General features: G+C 46.4%; 1 protein-coding gene across 2 annotated transcripts in view; it reads right to left on the reverse strand.

The window, feature by feature from the left end:
- Window positions 1–26965, reverse strand: part of PCGF3 (polycomb group ring finger 3) — a 130099-nt gene that overhangs the window by 63041 nt on the left and 40093 nt on the right. Inside the window, exon 1 of one of the 2 annotated variants that reach the window (XM_068234257.1) lies at window positions 22603–22623. The exons of the other annotated variant lie outside the window; for it this stretch is intronic. Within the exon in view, the coding sequence (XP_068090358.1) occupies window positions 22603–22605 (3 nt within the window). The 5' untranslated portion in view covers window positions 22606–22623. Of the gene's footprint in view, window positions 1–22602; window positions 22624–26965 lie in introns of those variants that run through there. 2 annotated transcript variants of the gene reach the window in all.

Below are 26965 nucleotides of genomic sequence, written 5' to 3' on the forward strand. Positions count from 1 at the left end.
GCATTCACATTAGCTCAAGAATAGGACCCAGAGAGCTTCATGGAATGGTTTTCCATGGCTGAGCAGCTGCATCCAAGTGTTACATAACCAAGGGCTATGCAAAGTGTGTCATGTAGTTGTGTGTAGAGCACAATTCCACTGGACTCTAGAGCAGTGGAGACATGTTCTCTGGAGAGTGGAATCATGTTTCTCTGTCTGGCAAACTATTGGAGGGGATCGGGAATTGGGGGAGGTCGGGAGAACAGTACTTGCCTGACTGCTTAGCGCCAAATGTAGAGTTTGGTGAAGCAAGGGGGGGGGGGGGGGGGGATTATGTTGTTGGTTGTTTTGGTTAGGCTCAGTGCCTTAGTTCCAGTGAATGGAACTCTGAATGGTTCAGGTCAGGATACCAAGGACATTTTAAACAATTTTATGCTTTCCAGGTGCAACAAACAAGGACAACATGGATGACCGAGTTTGACATAGGGAAACTTGAGGGGCCTGTACAGAGACCTGATCTCAACTTGATAGAGCACCTTTGGGATTAATAAGAGTGGACACTGTGAGTCAGACCTTTTTGTCCAACATCTGTTACGGACCTCAAAATGCTCTTCTGGTCAAGTGGTCAAAAACCTAGTAAATGGCGAGAAAAGCCTTCACAGAAGAGTTAAAGCGGTTAAAGCTGCAAAACATGGACAAACTCCATAATGAATCCAACTGATCATAAACCATGAGATAAAGCAGTACAAAATTAGGACCAGAATCAAGTTGATTCCATCAAGGCCATTGATCTACCATTACACCTGCCCAGCCCAACCTAGATTTCACATCCCGCGCGATCAATACTTTAGGGACCTTCTTCCAATTTGCAGTAGCACAAAGCTGCTAGTGGATGATGCTCGAACACTGAGGGGAGTGCAGCCACTAGAACAAATCCAACAAGCTCTTGGTGCATATGCTCAGAGGGACCCTGCACAGCAGTGTTGGAGTCAGGGATCGACTGCAAAGCCTCTGGACCACCCAGAGACTTTCCTCTACTGATGTATTTTTTTTCCTACTCTTACAAGTTTGCTTTAACAGTATTGTCATTTGCAAATAGCTGTCTTTGCTGCCGTCAAGAAATATTAACAGTAACAAAACAGTGATACAGAAAAGGAGATTAGACAATGTGGCATGCATGCAGTTGTCAAGAGACTGCTTGCAACTGTATTCAGGGCCATATTTCTGCAAAGGCCACAGAGGACATGGCCTTGGGTGGCTGCCACCCGAGGAAGCAAAGAAGAAAGGAAGACTGGGTCTCTACTAGAGTTGGGCGAACAGTTCGGCTGTGTTAGCCGAACTGCAGCCGAACTGTTCGGCTGCCCAAGCTGTCATTTATCTGTGGCTCTTACTACTTCCGGGTCGCAATGACCCGGAGTAGTACGTCTGCGCTGGCCCGGCGGAGCGCGTCCTAGATCACGCTCCCGTTGCCGGGCACTCTCTGCGCATGTTTGTGACGTCATGAGTGACGTCACACACATGCGCAGAGAGTGCCCGGCAACGGGAGCGCGATCTAGGACGCGCTCCGCCGGGCCAGCGCAGACGTACTACTCCGGGTCATTGCGACCCGGAAGTAGTAAGAGCCACAGATAAATGACAGCTTGGGCAGCCGAACAGTTCGGCTGCAGTTCGGCTAACACAGCCGAACTGTTCGCCCAACTCTAGTCTCTACCTGGATTTAAAGGACTTACGAGGCCAAGTCCATCAAAAAAAATAAAAAAAAGTTAGCTACCTTGCTCAGCTTGTAAGGCACGGAGGACGCCGTCCGCGCCCTCCGTGCCGTTCCGCCTGGTCCCCGCCGCTGCACAGCCCCCCGAACAGTCCCCGACCGCGCGGCCCGGGTCGGGCTCCCCAGCCCTTACCAAGATGGCCGGCGGAGCTGGCCGCGGCTGCGCAGTCCGCATAGCCGCCAGTGCGGCTGCGCAGCTCTAAGGCCATCCCCCCGATCCACGCAACAGTAGCGTGGATCGGGGGGTTGGCCTTAGAGCTGCGCAGCCGCACTCGCGGCTATGCGGACTGCGCAGCCGCGGCCAGCTCCGCCGGCCATCTTGGTACAGGCTGGGGAGCCCGACCCGCGCGGTCGGGGACCGTTCGGGGGGCTGTGCAGCGGCGGGGACCAGGCGGAACGGCACGGAGGGCGCGGACGGCGTCCTCCGTGCCTTACAAGCTGAGCAAGGTAGCTAACTTTTTTTTATTTTTTTTGATGGACTTGGCCTCGTAAGTCCTTTAAGCAATTGTAGCAAAGACTTTATTGTGCCATAGCAGCTGAAAAACACAACGTTTCGGCCTAGGGGCCTTTATCAAGTGCCACCTGAGGAAGTACCTGGACATGCAATAGGGGGTTTCTGCATAAAAAAGGCTACACATATTAAAGTGAACCTCCAGACTAAAAATCTACTCAGCAGCTCTGAAAAGGCTTGGTATTTCTTTAACAGTTTCACAGCATCAGAACTGTTTTTCTTACCCAAGCCTCATTTTTAGCTGCACAGAAGCCAAGCACCGCTCCATCAAAGAAATCTGCCTGGGCATTTTTCTCCTGATGCTGTGCAAAGCATGATGGGATTTCTGAGGTTGTTCTCGTTGCCTAGCACACGCAGCTGGGAGGGGTGATCTGGACACAGGACAGTTGGAACTGTGTCTCAGGCTCCCTGTCACCTCCTTTCAACCAAAAAGATGGCTGCTCCATGAAATCACAAACATTTGCCTGTTCTTTTAAAACAGGGTGGGTAAGAGATTATATTACCTATCTATTTTAATTACAACAATAACATAACTAATGTAACGTAATTACAGTATGTTTTTTTAGGCTGAAGTTTCTCTTCCTCTTTAACCACTTGAGGACCCACCCTTTACCCCCCCTTAAGGACCAGCGCTGTTTTGAGTGATCTGTGCTGGGTGGGCTCTGCAGCCCCCAACACAGATCAGGTTGCAGGCAGAGAGATCATATTGCCCCCCTTTTTTCCCCCCCTATGGGGATGATGTGCAGGGGTGGTCTGATCTCTCCTGCCTGCCTGGGTGTTGCAGGGGGGGGCACCTCAAAGCCCCCCTCCGCGGCGAAATCCTCCCCCTCCTACCTGGCCCCCCCGGCGATCGAGGCTGCACAGGACGCTATCCGTCCTGTGCAGCCAGTGACGGGACGTCCCCTGTCACATGGCGGCGATTCCCGGCCGCTGATTGGCCGGGGATCGCCGATCTGCCTTACGGCGCTGCTCCGCAGCAGCGCCGTACAATGTAAACAAAGCGGATTATTTCCGCTTGTGTTTACATTTAGCCTGCGAGCCGCCAGCGGCCCGCAGGCTATTCACGGAGCCCCCGCCGTGATTTGACAGGAAGCAGCCGCTCGCGCGAGCGGCTGCTTCCTAATTAATCAGCCTGCAGCTGGCGACGCAGTACTGCGTCGCTGGTCCTGCAGCTGCCACTTTGCCGACGCACGGTATAAGCGTGCGGTCGGCAAGTGGTTAAAGCGTCACCATAACCCATTCGCGTTCCGTCGTTTTCACTTGAGAAATGTTCACCTCCCATTCATTAGCCTATAAAAAAAACTTTATCACTACTTATCACAATGAACTGATCTATATCTTGTTTTTTCCGCCACCAATTAGGCTTTCTTTGGGGGGTAGATTTTGCTAAGAGCCACTTTACTGTAAATACATTTTAACAGGAAGAATAAGAAAAAAACTGAAAAAATTGATTATTTCTCAGTTTTCAGCCATTATACATGCCTCCATAATTAAAACTCACGTATTGTATTTGCCCATATGTCCCGGTTATTACACCGTTAAAATTATGTCCCTATCACAATGTATGGCGACAATATTTTATTTGGAAATAAAGGTGCATTTTTTTCCGTTTTGCATCTATCACTATTTACAAGTTTAAAATAAAAAAAAAAAAATATAGAAATATTTCATCTTTACATTGATATTTAAAAAGTTTAGACCCTTAGGTAAATATTTACATGTTTTTTTTTATTGTAATGTTTTTTGTTTTTTTATAGTAAACATTGTATTTGGGTAGTTTTGGGAGGGTGGGAGGTAAACAATAGGTTTATAATGTAAATGTGTGTTAATTTTCATTTTTTTTAACTTTTAGTTGTAGTATTACTTTTTGGCCACAAGATGGCGGCCATGAGTTTGTTTACATGACGTCACTCTAAGCGTAACACATGCTCAGAGCGACGCATGGGGGAGGTAACAGCCAGAAAAGGCGCAGCTTCCGAGAGAAGCTGTCGCTTTTTCAGCGGGGGAGAGCAATCAGTGATCGGGCACCATAGCCCGATTCACTGATTGCCTGGCTAACGAACCGTGGGCCGGGAGCACGCGTGCAAGCGCGCGATCGGCCGCGGGAGCGCGCATGGATCCTGGACGTAATTTCTACGTCCAGGAACCAAAATAGGTTAATGATCAAATTTCAACAGCAACTGATCTGAGTGTATTAAAGCAGGGGTCCCCAACCTTTTTGAGCCCGGGGCCCACTATCCCGACCAAAATTTTCTCCGGGGCCCCCCTGGGGGCGGGGTGGGTGGGGGGGTTGGGAGGGGTGAGTGGGCGTGGCTAGTGTTAGCGGCAGCAGCCCCCCCTTTTTTCTTAGATTCCACAGTATAGCAAGTACAGTTTCCACAGTATAGCAAGTACAGTTAGCCTAGTATAGCAAGTATAGTTACCCCAGTATAGCAAGTACAGTTAGCCTAGTATAGCAAGTATAGTTACCCCAGTATAGCAAGTACAGTTACCACAGTATAGCAAGTACAGTTACCACAGTATAGCAAGTACAGTTAGCCCAGTATAGCAAGTACAGTTAGCCCAGTATAGCAAGTACAGTTAGCCCAGTATAGCAAGTACAGTTAGCCCAGTATAGCAAGTACAGTTAGCCCAGTATAGCAAGTACAGTTAGCCCAGTATAGCAAGTGCAGTTAGCCCAGTATAGCAAGTGCAGTTAGCCTAGTATAGCAAGTATAGCTACCCCAGTATAGCCAGTAGTTACCCCAGTATAGCAAGTACAGTTAGCCCAGTATAGCAAGTACAGTTACCACAGTATAGCAAGTACAGTTAGCCCAGTATAGCAAGTACAGTTACCACACTATAGCAAGTGCAGTTAGCCTAGTATAGCAAGTATAGCTACCCCAGTATAGCCAGTAGTTACCCCAGTATAGCAAGTACAGTTAGCCTAGTATAGCAAGTATAGCTACCCCAGTATAGCAAGTACAGTTAGCCTAGTATAGCAAGTATAGTTACCCCAGTATAGCAAGTACAGTTACCACAGTATAGCCAGTACAGTTAGCCTAGTATAGCAAGTATAGTTACCCCAGTATAGCAAGTACAGTTACCACAGTATAGCAAGTACAGTTAGCCCAGTATAGCAAGTACAGTTACCCCAGTATAGCAAGTACAGTTACCACACTATAGCAAGTACAGTTAGCCTAGTATAGCAAGTATAGTTACCCCAGTATAGCTAGTACAGTTACCACAGTATAGCAAGTACAGTCAGCCCAGTATAGCAAGTACAGTCAGCCCAGTATAGAAAGTACAGTTAGCCTAGTATAGCAAGTATAGTTAACCCAGTATAGCAAGTATAGTTAGCCCAGTATAGCAAGTATAGTTAGCCCAGTATAGCAAGTATAGTTAGCCCAGTATAGCCAGTAGTTATTCCAGTATAGCAAGTATAGTTAGCCCAGAATAGCAAGTATAGTTAGCCCAGAATAGCAAGTAAAGTTAGCCCAGTATAGCAAGTATAGTTAGCCCAGTATAGCAAGTATAGTTAACCCAGAATAGCAAGTATAGTTAGCCCAGTATAGCAAGTATAGTTAGCCCAGTATAGCAAGTATAGTTAGCCCAGTATAGCAAGTATAGTTAGCCCAGTATAGCAAGTATAGTTAGCCGAGTATAGCAAGTATAGTTAGCCCAGTATAGCAAGTATAGTTAGCCCGCAAACAAGCCAGCAAGAGGTGGATCAAAAACTGCACATAACTATGATCACTGCATACTTGTTAAATTGCATGTGTAACAATCCCAGGCCTAAGGCCTGACCTATGCAGCACAGAAGTATCGGAACAGGTAGTGAGGCTAGATTCAAAAGGTGGAAAAACGCTGGTATATAGACAGCCGCCTTACCGAGAAGAGAATGTATTTTGAATACGGTCCACCACGGCCACGCTATCACGGCACGCTATCCCCCTGTCTCGCTGCCTCACACTGCCCGGGAAAAGCGCAGCTGCATAGGCTACACACGCTGACGCCGAGAAAGATGGGATGGGCTGGGCTGGGCGTGACTTCCGGCTTCCGCGGCTGCGCTCTAATGCGTGCAGGCGGAGATGTAGCCGCATGCACTCGCGGCTAATGAAGGAGGGGGCGGGACGGTAGTCACCAGCAAAAAAATCATTGTGAGGCAGGGGATTTGCCGCGGCCCGGTGCGAAACGCCCCGCGGCCCGGTATTGGGTCGCGGACCGGGGGTTGGGGACCCCTGTATTAAAGGATAAAGATGCTAATCCTGCATTCAAAACTTGTTCTACTTTTATGGTTTGGAGTTATCACATACCTTAGGAGCACTGGCCCTTTAAGTGCCATTGCCAAACAGTTGCATGGTGGGGGTCTTTTAATCTATAATGTATTCCTCCTCTTCCCTTTAGTTCCCCCTTCTTCTAATGACATAAGACAGTGCACTTCCTAGTATAGACCTCAGTGGGAGTGTCTGAAGACTCTGGGAAGGCAGGTAACTAATACACAATTAGCAAGAGGAGAAAAAAAAAGTGAGAGAGGAAATGTCAGGAGGTCAAAGGTAAAAAGATGGAAACTGCCTAGAATAGGATTCTTTTCTTTTCCTTTATAAAATCCACAGGAATCATAACAATGACAGTGCAATACATCTGTTATGCAAGTAGAACTAATATTTATCTACGTGTTTTTTATTTCTAAATTAGCATGGGTGTCACTTGTTCTTTAAGCAACAAATTGAAGAGGGAAATTACTGCCTGTACATGAAAGAGAGTGGTTGCTGTATATGGATGTTATACATTAACATAACATATGTATTGTATTGTCCATGTTTTGATTTCAGTGAATTTTATATAATAAAGAGAATACGGTTCCTGGCATATTCCATTTTTATTCCCTCTGACTGAAGCCAATCCTGAGGACATTTCCTACCTTACTCTTTTTTTCTCCTAGAAACTGCACTGGCACATCTAGCCTGCTTTGTAAATGTGGTAGGGGAGACCACAAGGAGGGCTGTGGAGTCGGAGTCAAGGAGTCGGAGCAATTTTGGGTACCTGGAGTCGGAGGTTTAATAAACTGAGGAGTCGGCTGAGAGGGCAGAGCTCTGATGGTGCACTGTGGTCGGGCTGGAGCAAGGGGCAGATGAGTTACCCCCATATGCTCTATGGGGAATGCAGCAGCTTGTCCGGGACTATGTTGCCCACTTGCTGAATGAAAAGTGTTAACGGCTCCTATATATAACATTTCTAAGCTAAATAAGACCCCAGTAGGTCACCACACGCAATATCTAAAGTTGCATTCACAAATTCATAAAAACAGAGCATGCTGCTAAGACAGGACCTGTCTTTAGTAGACCCATGTGGTGGAACTAAAATTAGATTATTCTGTGCCATATCATAATTTTATATATATAATCCCTTAGTACAAGGGTCCCCAACCTTTTTCGGCCTGGCGACCACTATCCAGACCAAACTGGGGACCGGGGGGTACTGTTTGGCATGGTTGTTTTGGAGTATCAGGTGTGGCAGCAAAATGATTTGGAGTGTATAGGTATGTAGGTAGCCAGGTACAGGTATATAGGGTATAGCTGCCCCAGTATAGGGAGTATAGTTACAACAGTGTAGGTAGTAGAGTTACCCCAGTGTAGGTAGTATAGTTATCCTGGTATGCTAGTTTACTTGTCCCAGTATAGGTAGTATAATAATAATTGCTGGGTTCCCCTCCCCCCACGGCCACCGCTGTGTTACCTTAGCTTTTATATTGCGTGGTCTCCTCCATGCCCAGTCTTTTTTTCATAGCAGTGCGTCCCCTGACTGCTGTGAAGAGGCAGGAAGCAGGGATGTGGTTCCCATGGTAACGGCGATATACATCGCCGCTACAGGAAGCCGCTCTCCTGCTTCTGCCTCTTCACAACAGCCGCGGGATGCTTTGCTCTGAAAGAAGAAGACTGGGCATGGAGGAGAGGGGCCGGCTACGCAATATAAAAGAGGAAGCCGCCGCCAACTAAGGTAACACAGCGGCGGCCGTGGGGGGAGGGGGGGGGACTGGCTGGAAACGGCCCATGGAGCAGTGGTTGGGGACCCCTGTCTTAGTAGACCTTCAAAAAAAAAAAAAAAAAAAAAAAAAAAGGTACATACAACTGATGTTAAGCTTACAGGTCTAAAGTTTCCGGGTTCTGCTCCCCTTTTTGAATAAGGGGAAAACGTCAGCTGTATGCCAGTGATAGGGAACTGACCCACTCGAAAGAGAATCACATAATATGCTAAAGGTGCCGTACTGCCAAGAGACAGTTTCCCACACAAAGCTCATTAACTTTATAAGGAGCATCATGGCACGGTCACATCATTCATATTCTGAACAGGCTTTAAGCAGCAGTTCAAAATTATATAGCTTTCCAGTAGTTTTTCTGTACAGAAATAAGTAGAACAGCTTTGTGTAAAAAGCGTTACTAATAATACTGACAAAGTGCCATTGTTGTCTATACTCTGATGGTCAGCATGCCTGCTGAAACCAGTGAGAGTACAGTGATCATTCACATATTCACTATTCTGTACACCTCATTGACCAGTCTGGAGGAAGCTGGCCTTGGACAGAGGATAGTACAGAAACTGAAGATCTTCATCTCTGCAAGTAGGGTCACAGGCAGACACCTTTTAAAAAGTTTCATCCTGCAATGATTGAGAACCTATTAAGAAAAACTAATAAAAAAATACCTAAAGAACATGCTTGATAACTAGAACGTGTACAGCAGTTTCTACAATATGTGTAATGTACAATATTGTTTAGTGTTCCAGCCCATCGGATCACTGAACATCAAGAGGCAATTGAGCCATTTGTGCTTGTACTTACCCACCCTCTGTAAGCTGCTTGTTCCTGAGCTTCCCCATTGTCTTTCCTTTCTCCTCAACTGACAGTGCACACTTCAGCTGTAGCTGAGCAGTCTGTCCGTACAGCTCCTGCGCCACAATAATCATTAAAGGACCACTATCGTGAAAAAAGTAGGCAGTTAAAATCTGACAGAACCGACCAGTTTTGGGCCAGTCCATCTTCTCATGGGGCATTCTCAGGGTTTTCTTTGTTTTTAACAACATTTCCTGAACAGCAGTTTAACTGCCAAAAGATACCAGCCAGTCATCCTACGCACTTGCACCATATTTTGTCAGTTAGGGCCCGTTTCCACTAGAAGCGGTGCGATGCGGCTACATAGTCACATCGCACCACGGGTGTGTTGAAACCCATGCAGGGCAATGGAATGGTTTCCACTGCGTGCATGTTGTGCGGATTCTCGCAGGGCTGCATCCGCCCGCAGCCGTCTCCAATCTCTGCAATTGACTTCCGCATTGGGAGATGCGGAAGTGACGCGGGCGCCGGCGAAAGTGATGCGTAGCTTCATCACATCACTTTCGCCAATGGAAAAGGGCCCTTAGACTTTGCAACTGCTGTTCAGGAAATGCTGTTGAAAACAAAGTAAACCCTGAGAATCCCTCATGAGGAGATGGACTGGCCCAAAACCTGTCGGTTCTGTCAGATTTTAACTGCCTTTTTTCGCGATCGTGGTCCTTTAAAAGTGAAGCTGAAGCATAAGTAAAATTTGAAAAAAAAAAAAAAAAATCACAAACTTGCCTAAGGAGAGGAAAGGCTCTGTGACCTATAGAGCATTCTTGTTCCTCTCACGATCCCCTCTTTCCAGCGTCGTCACCCCCATTAGCAGTCTTTGACTGATGGGTTGGAGACTGCTCTCTTCCGGTGCAGGAGGCGGTGCACACTTGCGCAAGTGCACAACAGAGCCGCCCGTCTTTTGGAGTACGGAGGCTCCCGCAGACTTCCGAAGCCTCCCGCAGTGGGAGATTTGAACAAGGGAGACTGTGCTGGAGCGAGGGGACTGTGAGAGGTGCGGGAAGGTTCTAAAAGACCCAGCGCCTTCCCCCTCCTTAGGCAAGTATCTGTTTTTTTTGTTTCAATTACACTTCAGGTTTGCTTCAATGAGTGCCTAAGATTAAAAACTACAGAGCCTGTCAATGACCATCCAGTAAATGCCACAGTAACCTTCCTCTTCCGCATGTAATTAGCTGCAAAAAGAAAAAAAATCATTGCAACTCTGGAGCAATATTATCTGCACTAATCAGAAAATGTACACAGCCAGCACTCACTTTGCTGGCAGGAAGGCGGTGCGGTTCATGTGGCAGTCTCTGCGGATGAACCCAAGGTAAGAACAAGGTGGTCATTTTTGCAAAATCCCTTCTGATGTACAGATCTGATGGGATTGCTTTTTATAAACAAGAATGGAATACCAAGGCTCTGTTCACAGTGGTCAGTTGGGTTGCAGAATAATTCTGCATGTCAACTCACTGTCCTGACATGCTCACAGTGACGCGTCGCATTTTTCTAACTTGCTGCATGCAGGCTTTGTATTTAAAGTCTATGGCAAGTCTCCATTGCAGTTCACAGTCATAACGCGAGAGTTATGCAACTGACCACTGTCAACCTAGCCTTTCCTGAAATGTCACTGTAACTAGTGATCAAGTATGGTAAATGTATTGCCTTATTAATTTTGTTCCTGTAAGAAAGTGCATGAAGATGAGTGCGTACTATTGTTTAAAAGCTGCTAGGGCCTACATTTTTAGTTGCATTTCCTCACCTGTCTTCGCACTACTATAACTAAAAGTACCGTTCACCAAAAGATACATTTTACTTATTAATCACACAGACAGCCTGAGACTTCTGCTGCTACCAAATATAGACCCGGATTCATGCAAGTCCGGTAAAATCACCAGGAGCGCACAGCAATTTTACCAGTAGTTGCTGTGGTAATGTGCGGTGTAACGTTATAGCAGCCCATGAGTTACGCAGGTTACGCACGTGTTACCATAACAACATACTCAGGTAACACAGATTGTGGTAACAGCATGATATCTGCTATTCCCCTGGTGTAGCACACAGAAGTTTTATCAGAAGTACATGAATCGGGTCCATGGTTTGCAGACCGGAACATCATATAAGTCTTGGGATGAGGAAGAAGGGGAAAGTAGAAGTCCTTTCAAACTGGCTGGATGTTAAGAAATATCATGGACACACAACGTTCGCCTGAAATGATTGTTCATGATTGTTTCAGCTGACAGTTCAGAATGACTGCTGTACAGAAACACTGTACAACTCTTTGATGAGAAGCCTGTTCTGCTCTGAGGAGAGAGAGATAGAGGACAAGCAAGAGGATCCCCACTTCGCAGACAAAAACAGTACAGCTTGTTAGTGATCCAGCACTAATGAAACGTCAGCCCAGTCAGGGAAAACCTTCACTCATACCTACATTTTTGCCTAGGCCAACCACAAATTATTAGTCTGGGTGATGAAGATCTACAATGTGTAAGGCAGGTATTTTACACAATAAGCGGTTACTGTAGGGGCACAAGTGCTCTTTGGAGAGCACATCATTGATTGGTGAGAATAAAGAGTTTGCCCAGAGGCACAAGTGAGCATGGGCTCATCATACATTGATTTAGAATACAGTAATGCATGGTAGAATGGATTCAAGTAATACTCAGAATTCTCCAGGAGGAGATGGACTAGGCCAAAACCTGTCAGATCTGCCAGGCTTTTACAACCTACTGTAAGCGAAAAACAGGAGATAAGTAATTCATAGTGCATTTTTCTCAAAGAGAAGTGCATATCTTATATGTATGAATTTTATATTTTACATTTTTTCGTGATTGGACCTTTAATTCACAACTAATCTCCTCCACTAAAAATGAAAACCAATCTGGCCCACCATTCTGAACCATATTAGCCTGTATTGGTCAATGACCTAGGGGGCAGGGGAAGGGACTCGGAGGGAAGGGGACAGTATTCCTTCCTATTGCCGGCAAATAGTGATAATCATGTCTAGGAGAACTAATGGAGAAGCATGGAATTTGTTTGATCAGCTGATAGATTTACAAAGCTCGGATTTTCTGTGATCACATCCTGCATCCCACATACAGACTTGCATATCTACCACCTGACCAAACTCATCACGTTCTTCTCCATGAATTCTCCTAGACATGATCATAACTACCGGCAAAGCTCCTTGTCCTTGTAAAAGACAAGAGGCGTATAACCATCTTGTGCTCAGGGAGATGGGAGCAACTACCCCAAGCACGTAGAGGTAGAGGTAGGTCCTGGGAATGACTTATCAGGGCTGTGGGGTCGGAGTTGGAGGCGAGTAGTCGGAGTAATTTTGGGTACCAGGAGTTGAAGTCTGTGGTTTCATAAACTGAGGATCGGAGTTGGAGTCGGATGATTTTTGTACCAAATCCATAGTCCTGTTAAGTATTAGACTAAAGAGTTGGGACTCAAGCAGTCGGAGCCATGTTGGGTACCTGGAGTAGGAGTTAGTGGTTTCATAAACGGAGGAGTTGGAGTTGGATGATTTTTGTACTGACTCCACAGCCCTGTGACTTATGGTGCAGTCTGGAAACCAATAGGTAAAGTGGATGCTTTTGAGAAAATACATTTTGGACATAGACAAGGGGGCTTTGCAGAAGAGGGGAAAGGATTTCTGCCCCTCTCCTCCAGAGTCATTCCAGGTCATGGATAATGTGGGCTGGTACGCATCAGAAGGTAAAGCTCCAAGCTGTGCAGCTTAGGGAATCTTGTCAAATGGGGAGAAAAAGGGTTTAAAAGGCTTGCGGGAGCTTGCTATGTTTATAGTACAAACTAAACAAAACAAAAAACAAGACAAAACAACAAAAAAAGGGGGGGGGGACAAGGATAGTGCAAAAAGCACCATTCTGACGTGAGCGATATAACTCATCTCGCTCATTTAACTCATTTCTACCTGGATGCATTCTTTTGCCATTTCTAATACCAGCTGAATGAGGAGAAAAGGAGTTCCTTAACACAGTGCCACTTGAGCTGATATTCTCCTGGAAGTGCAAGGCAATTGAATAAGACGACATAAAAAAACGTAATGCTCGAGAGTTTAGGAATTGCATAGAACCCACAGAATGAGTCTCAGCCGGGAACCATCTAGCATGTGGACAAAAGCTATATGTCACAAAATTACCATTTCACAAATATTTATAGAAATCTTAAGTATATTGGGTTCACTAGTACAGACAGGCTTGGAACCAATGGGTCTGTTTTACCGTCGTTCTTCAAGACTGAAAAACATTGGAAATGAGTGAAGAACATAAACGAGTCAGTAAATCTGGCCTGGATTACGGGTAAATAAAAACTGTTGTTCTTAGGTGGCAATATTTGCATCCTTTCTGGGTCATATCAGACAACAAAGATTGCAGAAATATTAGTGATATAGCAGATGTACAACGGTGTTCCTCTGCACACAACTGCACTGACATAGAAAAAAAAAAAAATCAGCAAAATGTGAGTTCATCACAAAAATGCCTGTTTAGCGTGTATTAAAAGTATATTTGGCACCGAATTTTCTAAATGAAAGATTTTTGTTTTATATTTCTGCTTCATTGAAGTTGTATAGGAATTAACAATAGAAAGGGAATACCCATGCAGTTTGACATGTTGCTAAAATTGGCTTTTGGAATCTCACTTCCTGTAGCAGGTCAAGTCTGCAGCAGGCCCTAACACCACATTGGCTGACACAAGGTTATACACATTTCTTGTTCAGAAAACTGAACACGGAGGAAAAGTGTATTGAACTGTGCAACTAAAGAAACTACTGTGCAAACTTTCCACACTGCAGCCCCTGACACTCCATCTGCACCTGACTGTGCAACTGCCCTTTGCATCAAGGGCCAGCTAGGTGTTCTTATAATGCTGGGAAATTTTGTCTGGCCTTTATTGTTCTTCCAGCTTTAGGAGTCACATTTTTATTACCGATTAACCCAACCATCAGCTGAATCTTCAGAGGGAAGATAACAAGCAATACTGCACTAGGAAGCAGATCTGACACATGAAAAAAAGTATTTTGTGCACTACTTTGCTTCTATACTAGTTCTAATTGCTCTTCAAAGTGATTGCGCCTAAGAGTTTGCCATTTTCCATCTTGGACTTCATGGGGCTTTAATAAATCCAGGACAGGATAGGTGAATAACTTACATACACCAAAGTTCTCTGCTGTTTTCCAGCATTAAGGATCCTCATAAATCATGCCCAGTGGGTACGTAACAAACAACTGTAAGCCAGGACTCCAAGAAAAGGCCATTCAGCACCAACAGTAGCCAGTTAGAAATCATTTGGGGAGAGAGCAAATATAGAATTCCAAGCAGTGAGTGGGCTTGGGGCCCCGCGGCCCCCTGGTTGAATGGTGGCATTGGGAAGCCTCCCGCTTTATTGCAGGACACACATTTGCAATTGGAAAGAAAGCTCATAGGTCAGGTTACAACACTCACATTGAATTTCATTACAAAAGCGCTTTTAAAAACGCTATTGAATTAAAAAAAGCTCAAAATGCTTATAGTGTGAATAAGCCCCAAACTTTTTGTGACAGACAGACAATCACAGTCGGTGCAAGCAAGAGCATGAAAAACAAAGGCCGCAGTTCTTTTATAGCTAGTCTCCAGGCTAAAGGAGCCCATACATCTAGCGACCTAAGGGCAGATTGACCAAGAGGTCACTGGTTTGGTGGACATAGTTTGATGGTTTCTGGTTCACGATTCTCTTTGATGTGATCTTCTAATCCTGCTGAGGTTAAATTTGATCGGTCCATTTTCAAGCTGCATAAATTTGCATACAAAACTTGCATAATCCTGCATCAACTCAAAATGATTTGCATCTTATTGACCACCCCTATATGGTGCAATCTGGACTCTTTGCAAAGAGAAACACTGGAACCCAAGTCAGTGTTCTCCCCAGAATTTTTTTCCAGCCGGGTTGCATGAAAAAGTAGCCGGGTGGGGTGCGAGTGGGGAAAGCAGGGCCGCGCATCTCTGCTTACAGCATAGGAGGAGGTTGAGGAGTCGAGCTGATGACAGCCAGGTGCTCACCAAAATTAGCCAGGTGAAGCACCCCACTAAAAGATCATATTATTCAAGCTCGCCTTCTTAGAATAACTTTGGATTAACCCCTTAATAAGTAGTAATGCCTTGGTTAGCAAACATATGGCAGGGATTAGATTAGTGCTGCAGAAGATGTCAGTGCATAATAATAATATGGTAGGACATTAGACTATGACTATGGTAGGATTAGATTGTGAGCTCCTCTGAGGACTGTGACATGACTATGTACTCTGTAAAGTGCTGCAGATGTCAGTGCTATATAAATACATAATAATAATAATAAGGTAGGACATACATTAGACTACAACTATGGTTGGATTAGATTGTGAGCTCTTTGGGCTAGTGGAAGGAGTTCACTGGTGCTAGTGCGGGAAAGGAGAAGGTCACTGCGGCTAGTGGAGGGAGAAGGTCACTGGGGCTGGTGGGGGAAGGCAGAAGGTCGCTGGAGCTGGTGGGGGGAGGCAGGTCGCTGGAGCTAGTGGGGGGGAGAGGTCACTGGGGCTAGTGGGGGGGGGGGAGGCAGAAGGTCACTGGGGCGAGCAGAGGGAGATAGGTCACTAGGGCTAGTGGGGGGTAGAAAGTCACTTGGCTAGTGGGGGGGGGGGGGGAGGAGGAGGGAGGAAGTCTCTGGGGCTAGTGTGGGAAAAGACAAGGTCATTGGGGCTAGTGGGGGTTAGATGGAAGGTGACTGGGGCTAGTGGGGGTAGGGAGGAGGTCACTGGGGGTAGGGAGGAGGTCACTGGGGCTAGGGAGGAGGTCACTGGGGCTAGGGAGGTCACTGGGGCTAGGGAGGTCACTGGGGCTAGGGAGGTCACTGGGGCTAGGGAGGTCACTGGGGCTAGTGGGGGTAGGGAGCAGGTCACTGGGACTAGTGAGGGTAGGGAGGAGGTCACTGAGGCTAGTGGGGGTAGGGAGGAGGTCACTGGGGCTAGTGGGGGTAGAGAGAAGGTCACTGGGGCTAGGGAGGAGGTCACTGGGGATAGTGGGGGTAGAGAGAATGTCACTGGGGCTAGTGGGGGTAGGAAGGAGGTCACTGGGGCTAGTGGGGGGTATAGAGAAGGTCACTGGGGCTAGTGGGGGTAGAGAGAAGGTCACTGGGGCTAGATAGAATGTTACTGGGGCTAGGGAGGAGGTCACTGGGGCTAGTGGGGGGGGGGGGGGTTAAATACATATTTACTGCATTTGGCTGCAGGTGTCCATTCCTCCTCTATTCCTCTGGGGGCAAGGCTTCCTCTGGACAGGAGACCACTTCCTCCAGGCAGGGCTTCAACCTGCTACACACATGCTCCCTGGTGAGCTTCCCCAGGGCTGGAGCAACCCTTCCTCTGTGCGGGAGTCCTATGGGGGCGGGGTTTCAGCTGTCGGGGGCAGGGTTTCAGCCACCGGGGGCGGAGCTTATGCCGAGAAACCCCGATCTTCTCTCAGTTTCGGGAGACATGATGGACTGGCTGTCTGTCCTAGCCCCACCGATCCTGTTCAGAGGAAAAAGCCTGTGGGCGGCGGGGCATGGCTTCAAAGAGGCCCCTGGGAAATCCCCCGGCGGCTCAGTCAGTACAACCCTGGTAATCGTGTGCAAAGTTCTTAACTTCTCATTGGCCATTGCCGTGCACAGTCCTATCGTATCTGGAGCTGCCTGAAAGGAATGGGACTGGCTGCAGTGCTGACATTTATGCAGCCAGAACAGAGAAGAGACGCTATGTGGAATCGCTCAGGGAAGAGGGGAGAAAGTCTGTCTGCAGCTTCAGGCTTTCTCCCCAGCCTCGAGTCACATGGCACTAGTCTCCCTGTGCTCCACTCACGTGTATCTGAGCGGCAGCCTCCACTAGCTGAGCTGCCCTGAAGTTAATAGATCGGCCGAGGAGCGCTCCTGCAGTGCCAGGCGGGCGGGGTTTCAAAACAGCCGGGCGGCCCGCCCACCTAATTAGTCCTGGGGAGAACACTGCAAGTGTTTTATGGATTTTCCACCTGATAAGGGACAACGTAGAAACATCTTGGACTCTTTACACAGAGCAACATTGGACCCCAATTCAGGTAAGGATTTGCTACTGTACAAGGGACAACATATAGTGTTTGTTGGACTCTTTCTTTAGAGCAATGTTGCACCCTTAGGACTAATATGCATTTGTCACTAAAGAAGGGCCAATGTTGGACTCCATAATGTGAGCGCAACATAGACCCTTAGAATACCACTGATTTGGGACAACATATGGCTTATGCTGGACTCTTTGTTTAGAGAAATGTTGCACCCTCAGACTATCACAGATTTGCCACTAAATAAGGACCAATTTATGGCTAATGCTGGACTCCGTACGGTGAGCGACATTGATCCATAAGCTAAATACTCACCACCCGACAGAGGACAATGGATCCAGCAACGTCTCCCTGACGACAAGCATTCCACGATCCATCTTCCAGCAGGCGGGTACACACGACGGGCGCAAACGGGAAGTCGCGGTACTTTGCACGGAGTCATCAGGGTTCCTAATGATCCATTCCGCCGTGATGGTCGTTGTCGCTGCGCGTCGCGAAATGTGGTTTGAGTGATCGCGCGCCTGTACCCACGGCACGAGATTGTGGAAATGATCGATTGTGGCTCAAAAAATCCCCGATCTTATGAAAAATCATGGGCACGGGCCTTAAGACGACCATTGATTTGGGTCAACATATGACATACATAAATTCACCATTCAAGAGAAACTGAAGACAGGCACCATCCTCTCATCCCCTGCAGTGAACAGGACTTCAACTCATCTACTGCAGTGACTTCCATCCCCTGCAGTCAAGGAGACTTTAACTTCTCTCCAGCAGTGCCTGTCATCTCCTGCTGTAAATGATTCACAACTTACTGACGTATACTAACAAAAGCTAGCCATATACTGTAAAATTTGTGGTAAATCCGGTAATTGTTTCCCTGGTGAACCCTTTTGCACCAGTAGATAGCAGCAGAAGTTACTAATACTGATACCCAGACAGACACACTGAAGACAAATACTGATTTTAGAATGACATACCAAGACTAACATCCCACCCCAGAGACTGACTGTAGCATAGGGGTAACCACAGATGAGATTAGGATCAGATTAGGTCTATCCGCGTGCACACACACACACACAACTTTAGAACAGGGTACATAGGTGGCCGCCACCAATCAGAGCACGAGATGTAGGGTTAGAGTAGGGCATACATACCGCATACATGGATCCAACAGTATTGTAGGGTGACTAGCACCAGAGTAGGCCAGCGCAGTATAGTGTAGGACCCTTTCCGAAAAAAGTCTACCGCGACTTGGTGGGTGGGCTTAAAATCCTACTGCTCAGAAGGTTTTACTTTTCAACAGATGGATTAACTAAAAGACTCTTAATGCTTGGATCACCAACCATCATTACCCTGAAGTGCCTAATTACAATTCCAGCTATGCCTTTTCAGACAGGCACCTGAACTGCACACTGGTTGAGCCCATTAGCGCCATTTGGTTGTAATTAAAAAGAAGATGAATGGCAGCTTTTATAACAAGTGTCTCATATGTGATATATTGATATGTGCTGGTGTTACTGCACAGCAGAAAACTGCAACAATGTCGCGGCCGCACTCAGATGTGCCTCCATGGGGAGGCTGGCCATGATGCCAGGACCAAGCTCACAGCATGTCCCCATAGAGCAGGGGTCTCAAACTCGCGGCCCGCGGGCCATTTGCGGCCCTCGATACAATAGTTTGTGGCCCTCGCTGGCAAAAGCTTCCTTATAGTTCGCTTCAGTGCTCCCAAGTAATTCGCCGCATCCCCGCCGCTAAACGAGGGCTGCAGAGCCCCCAAATCGCCCCGGGAAGGGGGGGGGGCAATCCACCGGCCTTTCCTGGAAGGGGCAGAGCTTTCAGCTTCAGCTCTGCCCCTTCCAGGAAATGCCGGGGGATTGCCCCTTGGGCGATTTGGGGGCTCTGCAGCCCTCGTTTTGCGGCGGGGACATGGCGGATTACTTGTAATGGGAGCACTGAAGCGAACTATAAGGCAAAATAGTTCGCTTCAGTGTGAATTTGATTTTGGAATAAAAATCAATGCAAGGGACAGTGTGTGTGTGTGTGGGGGGGAGCAGCTGCTTGTGAAATCCCTTATGCGGCCCAGCCTCATCCTGACTTTGCCTCCTGCGGCCCCCAGGTAAATTGAGTTTGAGACCCCTGCCATAGAGGAACCACAGCTCCCAACATGCCCCCATCGAGGCTCTATGGCAAGATGCTGGGAGCTGTGGTGCTTTAATGTAGGGTATGCTAGGAGCTGTGGTGCATCAATGGGAAGGATGTTGGGTGCCGTTTCTGTGCCCCTCTCCTCTGCCAACTACGCCCTCCTCTCTACTCTGCCAGCCCCCACATTTGCTTGTGACCCAGTCATAAACAAGTATGAAATGTGTGCTCAATTAACACAGTGCTTACAGAATGTAACCTATATTCATGTACTTTTAGGTTATCAACATTATTTGGATAAAACCATAATGTATTATGATTATGGCCACTGACATGGGGCCCCTTCATTTATCAGGGGCCCACTGTTGGCTTTGCCTGCCACTGACTAGAGACTATGAAGTTAAATAGATACCTGACTGCTCGTTGATTGTAAAACCATCTCCTCTGTCCCCTATGTTATCTTCTAAAGGCCGCTTGATGCTACTTCTGGGTCAACCAGGTAAGTGAGTAGTGCGCAGGCGCTGCCCGGCGATGGCATCCTTGGCCTTGCGCTCATGGCGGGGCCATGGAAGCGTATGACATCACAACTAGGTAGTGAGCATGTGCAGCATGCTGTGGGCAGATGCATGTGACTGCAACAGAACAAACATGAATTCACCATACCTCTCAGTAGCAACCACAAGTATGATCCGAGCAAGCGTTGCAAACTCTTCCCACCTAACTGGCTTATTTTTACAAAATCCAGTTTTGATTTGCTGAATCATTTATATTTTCCTTAGCAAATAAATCCCATCCGTACCATTTCATTTTAAACATTCCTGCTCTATGCCAGGCTGCTTTTTGTATTTCACATTATTTCTGCTTTTGAGATAGTAATGTGAACATGATGGCCTTTATCTAGTTTCTGCCATTGAAAAAAGGTTAAAGATACAAATCAGTATTGAGTAAACTGCAAATCTAGCCTGCAACATCTCTATCAAAGAAGCTGAACCAGCTCAGCTGGAAGTTCTCAGTGTATTTCCATTATTGTCAAAGCACTAATAAAAGTAATGCCACAGGTTAGAGCTTATGCATTAAGGTTTAAAGAGGAACTGTCAGCCATACTATCTCAGAAAAAAAATGTAGATAAATACTTGCTCTACTTACATAACAGACGTATTGCACTGTCCACATTTTGATTTTAGTGATTTTTCTACAGTAACAAAAAAAGAGAAATACCTTCTTAGTATTTGCCATTTTAAGTGTGGCTATTTTGAAGTCAATCCTGATGTAATTTCCTCCCTTACTCTCCTCTGCCTGATTGTGTATACATAGCCTGCCCTTCACTATAGAAAGTGCATTGTCTCAGCATGAGAAATATTGGTCAATCAGAGAGGAACAGAGGTTTGGGAGGGGAAAACAGTAGGGAAAGAGGCTTCAGCCAATCAAGCTGCATTATTTAAGTCTGAGGAGCAAGTAGAGAAGCAAAAAAGGACAACCCAGCATGCCCTGCAACTTCATTTTTGTGTACCAAATAATAGTCAGGTAAACTGGGCAATGATCATTTATCTACAAGTAATAGGGATTTTAACTTTAGGATTGCCTGGTTAGCACCCTTATTACTAGTTTACCAGATAAAAATAAGGAATTGATTTTTTGATTTTGTGCCCGACAGTTACACTTTAACACTTAAGCCAATCTGGACTGATATATTTGTCCAAAAATCGCCACTCAAAGACAATCTAGACTAATATATCCGTTCAGCAGCGTTGCTGCCCTTGTGCACGCATATCAGCGTGCAGGCGGCTCATTCCCCACAGCTATTACAGGGGATCGATTGCTGAAGAGGAACGAGTGTTCCGAGGCAAACGATTCCCTGCAGATGAATCAAGATGCCTCCAATTAGAAGGTATTTGATTCATGAACTGAAATGTAAAAAAAAAAACACCTCTGGCACTCCTTGGTATCTTCCAGGAGAGTGCTTAGTGCCACCTAGTGGCCAAAAAGTAAAATCAAAGTAGAAATGATAAAAAAACAAAAAAAAAACAATACACACTAAATAAAATTAAAAAAAAAAAAAAAAAAAAAAAAAAACACTGATCGACTCCCCACTCTGCCCATTAAGTAAAAAAATAAAATCACACATTTAAAAAAAATAAAATAAAAAAATTAAAGTTTAAAAAAAAATACATAAATAGTTACCTTAGGGACTAAACTTTTTAATATGGATGTTGTGAAGGTATATTACTAGATACCTTATTACCTTGAGCCTATATGGGCTTGTAATTAGAGATGGAGGCAAAACTGAAAAAAATACACCTTTATTTTTAAATTAAATATTTGCGCCATACATTGTACTAGGGAAATATTTTGAACGTTGCAATAACCGGGACAAATGGGCAGATAAAATGTTTTTTTTTTATTATTATTCCTGTCAAAATGCATTTAGAAAAAAATAATTCTTAGCAAAATGTACCACCCAAAGAAAACCTAATTGGTGGCAAAAAAACAAGATATAGATCATATAGGTGTGATAAGTAGTGTTAAAATTATTGGCGAACGAATGGAAGGAGCGCTGACAGGGGAAAATTGCCTTCATCCTGAAGGTGAAACCACCTGCGGGCTGAAGTGGTTAAGGAGTTGTCAGATCACTTTGCTTACATGTACAGTGCCTGACAAGAGGTTAAAGGATACCACAACCGAAAAGAAATGATAGCTGCAGTGTGTGGGGGGTGAAAAGCAGGGCTGTGGAGTCGGTACAAAAATCTTCCAAATCCTCGGTTTATGAAATCACGACTCCAACTCAGACTCCGGGTACTTAAAATTGCTCAGACTCCTACTCCTTGACTCCGACTCCTTAGTCTAAAACTTAACAGGGCTGTGGATTTTGTACACAAATCACACTCAGACTCCTCAGTTTATGAAATCAACGACTCCAACTCCACAGCCCTGGTTAAAAGCACATACCATCTGCTCCTCCTGCCCCCCTCCGTCTGCCACCGTTAGTCTTAATGCTGAATACACACGGGCTACAACTGTTGCTGGAAACACATGGCGCGCGCATGTTGCGGCGACAGGTCCTCCATGTGTATGAGGCGCGCGCAAGGAACTGTTGCTAATCAGAGCTGTCGCCAGGCGATTGACTTGGCCAATCGCCGGCAACAGCTGTTGCAGGAACAGTCGCTAGTCTCAAGTCGGTGCGGTCGTGTCTATGCTAGTCTCTAGCAACTCTTGTGAGTCCGACAGTTCATTATACAATACAATACAATACCATTTGTAATGCGCTTTTCTCCCATAGGACTTAAAGCGCATAGTTGTGTCTCAAGATTAATACAGGGTTGCATTGAACCTGCGACAGAAGTTGCTGAGCAACAGTTTCCGTTATGTTGCAGACAGGTTGTTGCCTCCATGCAACTGCAGACATCCGTGCTTCGTGTGTATGTAGCTTAGTATAAATCCTGGTGTCCGGCGACTTTCTTTACCCCTCACGCGGACATACTGCGCTCTGTATGCACAGTATGACCTGTCGCCGGACACCGGGATGTATATTAGACCAACGGCGGCAGACGGAGGGGGGCAGGAGGAGCAGATGGTATTTAATTTTAACCCCCCACACACTGCAGCTATCATTTTTTTCGGTTGTGGCATCCTTTAAGGACATAGGCCTAGTGCACACCGGAGTGTTTCCGCTGCGGTTTGCGATCTGCTTGCGGGTGCGGATCCGCTAGGGTAATGTATTTCAATGGGCTGGTGCACACCAGAGCGGGAGGCGTTTTGCAGAAACGCATACTCCCGGGCTGCTGCAGATTTTGGATTGCGGATGCGTTTCTGCCTCAATGTTAAGTATAGGAAAAACGCAAACCGCTCTGAAAAACGGCACTTCAGAGCGGTTTGCCAGGTGTTTTTTGTTACAGTAGCTGTTCAGTAACAGCTTTACTGTAACAATACATGAAATCTACTATACCAAAACCGATACACAAAACGCTAGCTGAAACGCTGCAGAAAAATAAGAAAAAGCGTTTTAAAATCTGCTAGCATTTTGCGGATCTGCTAGCGGGTTTTGGTGTGCACTAGGCCATACAAGTGATCCTGGCAGTCCAAACCTGTTAAACCTTTCTGGTGGTAAGCCTGAGCTGAGCTCGGGCTATGCCGCCGGAAGACACCGCTCAGGCCCCGCTGGGCCGATTTGCATAATTTTTTTTTTTTGCTACACGCAGCTAGCACTTTGCTAGCTGTGTGTGCAATCCGATCGCCGCCGCTCCCCGCCAATCTCAGTCGCGTTGCAGCCGCCCCCCCCTCCCCCAGACCCCGTGCGCTGCCTGACCAATCAGTGCCAGGCAGCACTGAGGGGTGGATCGGAGTCCCCTTTGACGTCACGCTTGGGGGAAAGCCCTCCAGGAGGAATCTCCTGATCTCCGATCGCCGGAGGCGATTGAAGGGGCTGGGGGGATGCCGCTAAGCAGCGGCTATCATGTAGCGAGACCTTGTCTCGCTACATGATATATATAAAAAAAAATTTTTTTTTAAAACGGCTGTCCCCCCGGCGGATTTTAGTAAACCGCCAGGAGGGTTAAGGAAAACATTACAAGTGATGGGTCATTTCGAATATGGGTATGACGCAATAGTTTATAACTAGGGAAACTTCTCCCTAGACCCCAGGGCCATGATTTATTCCTTGCCTTGAACTTGAAATCTATATCTTTAAAAGAGAAGTTCAAAATTAGTCCACAGATAGATTTGAGAGAGCCCACCATAGCGGTCACCCTGGTCCTTCCCGTGACTTTCACATCTGGAACAATAATTGGAGCAACGGACTTCACTGGTTGCATTCTTTCTCCAGCATATTTACTTTCTAGGCAGTAGTCAAATCAGGACAGCATGGAGCAAGTTCACTGTAGCAATGCTTAAAATAATGTTACAGATCTTGTCTATGTGCTTGAAAAAATATTAACTGCACTGATTTGATTAGCGGAGTTATAGTGGTCATTGCGCTGCCTCCCACTGACTCTCATAGTACTGAAGTAACAAAGAGTTTCACATACCTGGGGCTTCTGCAAGCCCCCTGCTACCAACCTGTATCCGCGCTGTTCTGGACAGATCCTCCGTTCCCCCGCCGCGGCTCACTTTTCTTCCCGCAGTGGAAGCCAATTTCCAAGTCGACCTCCACTGCGCCCTGGCCACGTGTATCCTATGCTTTCCCGTAGCCAGGAGCGTCCTGTGTAGGTGCAGTAAGAGAATATCTCTACTGCGCAGTACACCCCCGGCAGCATGGACAAGGCCGCGTGCGGCCAAGGCTGTGCAGGCATCGTGCACTTCAAAGTGAAAGTAAAGTGAAAGTGAGCCACGGCGGGGAACCGAGCATCAGTGAGTGGCTGTGCGGGCACAGGTCACCTGCAGGGGGCTGGCAGAAGCCCCAGGTAAGTGAAACTTTTTTTTTTAGGTCATTTCAGTTCCACTTTTACTACTACTACTTTTACTACTACTTTGCTGTAGTACAAATTATAATCCAAGGGAGAGTTAACACTTCAGTGGGCAATATCTACAACTCTGATTCATTTGAAAAGATGAGGTTTTAAACATATATTGCTATGTGGCAATTTGATTGTTTTCCCATTATAATAAGCAGCAAACAGAACAATAGTCTGTTGTTTCAGTGTTGTGTCAGAAAGAGAAGAAGATCATGATACAGCACACATTTTTTTATTACTGACCAAGGATCATTTATAGATCAAGAAGTTTGAGTCTGTCAACAACAAGGACCTACAGGTGATCCCCAACGTACTAACATAGGAGGCAGAAGGAACAAAGAGAGTACAAGCAGGGTTGCCACTTAATCCCTTTAAATACAGACACATCTAAGTTTTACAGGTTCTGGGGCTACTCACACATAATCGGAGCCTAAACTGCATCCAACGAGCCACAAGGCATGTATAATTCATCTACATGTGCTGGAAGATCCCATGTGTCAGGGTTCTATAAATCTTGTCACTGGTTACAGATACGGGCAGCCCCAGAGCATGGAGTCTAAGCGATAACGGGTCTTGACCAGCACACCCAACAAGGGATGATGGGCCGTCACCCCTAATGGGTAGCGGATTACCTTGCTGCCTGGTGCTCGCCAGGTCACGACCCCCAGGACTACCCCACCAGTGATGAGAAGAACAGAAGGGGTACCTTGCAGGAAGGCAGGAAGGGAAAGGCTGGATGGAACAGGAAGAACAGGGATTAGCTGGATAAGTACCGGAGAACTGGGCAGGGGATGCAGTAGAAGTCCCTAAGCACTGGAATGTGCAGCCTGGAAGGGACAGACTGGGCCGGGCTGACAGAGTCGTAGTGATGACGCCCAGACTGGCGGACACAGCAAATGGTTAGTGACTGGGTAAGACTGACAAGTGATGGGTAGAGAGGCATACTGGTCAGGACAGAGGACAGGCAGATAGGCAAGGGACTGGCAAGGGACAGACAGGCAGGCAGATTTGGCTGCCACAAAACAGGCCAGACAGGCAGGAGACACACGGCTGTACAGGTTGTCGACTCTGCCACCAGTAGTTGGTGTGCAATCTCTCAAAGGGTGTGCAGACTAAATCCTCATACACCTGCTAGATGGAACAAGTGCCCCCTAAGATAAACATAGAATTTTTACACAACAGTGACCCCTTGAGAGCATTGCTCTCCTCCTCACTCTTCCAGTCGGAAGCCACTCTATTGTGCACCACTCAGTCTCTACTTCTCCCCTAACTATAGCACCAGTATACATTGCTTGGGTATACGTGAGTGATGTGTCTGTGCAGCATTCGTTGTCTGCAGGAGCATCCCACAAGGGACAATGGATGTCTGCCGCAGCGGAAAACAGATTTGTGTCAAGCGACAACCCAGGCCTGTGAGATTGTCCCACAGTAAATAGGAGGAGAAGGTGACACTGTTATGTAGTACCAAATACAATTATATTTCTAGGATGAAGTATAGAAGCCAACACAACAGTACTTGTGAAGTGTTTTAATCTTTCTGAGAGCGCCAACATTTATTATGGACTTGGAGTTTTTGAAAGCTCCTTTTGCAATGCATGGCTCTAGGTAAACGTTGCACAATTCTTATAAAATGTGTACAGTAGGTAATACTGAGCAATAAATCTGATTTTCAGAACAATTTATTACCATGAACAATCTCTTGTGACACCCAAACTAGGCATGGTAGGCTAGATTTCCCATACAGTTTCTCAACAAACTAACAGCCACCCAGGATTTCTCAGACACCATTTTGTATCTATAGTATATATAAATCATGAAAAGAAACACAATATTAGAGCCACCACTAATAGCTTGTAATGCATTGTTGGTTCATAACTGCTGCTTGGTGTGTGTGTGTGTATGTGTGTATGTGTGTGTGTGTGTGTGTGTGTGTGTGTGTGTGTGTGTGTGTGTGTGTGTGTGTGTGTGTGTGTGTGTGTGTGTGTGTGTGTGTGTGTGTGTGTGTGTGTGTGTGTGTGTGTATGTATGTATGTATGTATGTGTGTGTGTGTGTGTTTTATATACACACACATTGGACATGTGTAAATGCTGCACATGCCCAGTTTTTCTCTCATGGCTTTTATCCTCTGTGCATGAGCATGTCATTCACTGTGCATGTGCAGACCT

Source organism: Hyperolius riggenbachi, chromosome 1 (genome assembly GCF_040937935.1).
Source record: "Hyperolius riggenbachi isolate aHypRig1 chromosome 1, aHypRig1.pri, whole genome shotgun sequence".
NCBI lineage: Eukaryota > Metazoa > Chordata > Amphibia > Anura > Hyperoliidae > Hyperolius > Hyperolius riggenbachi.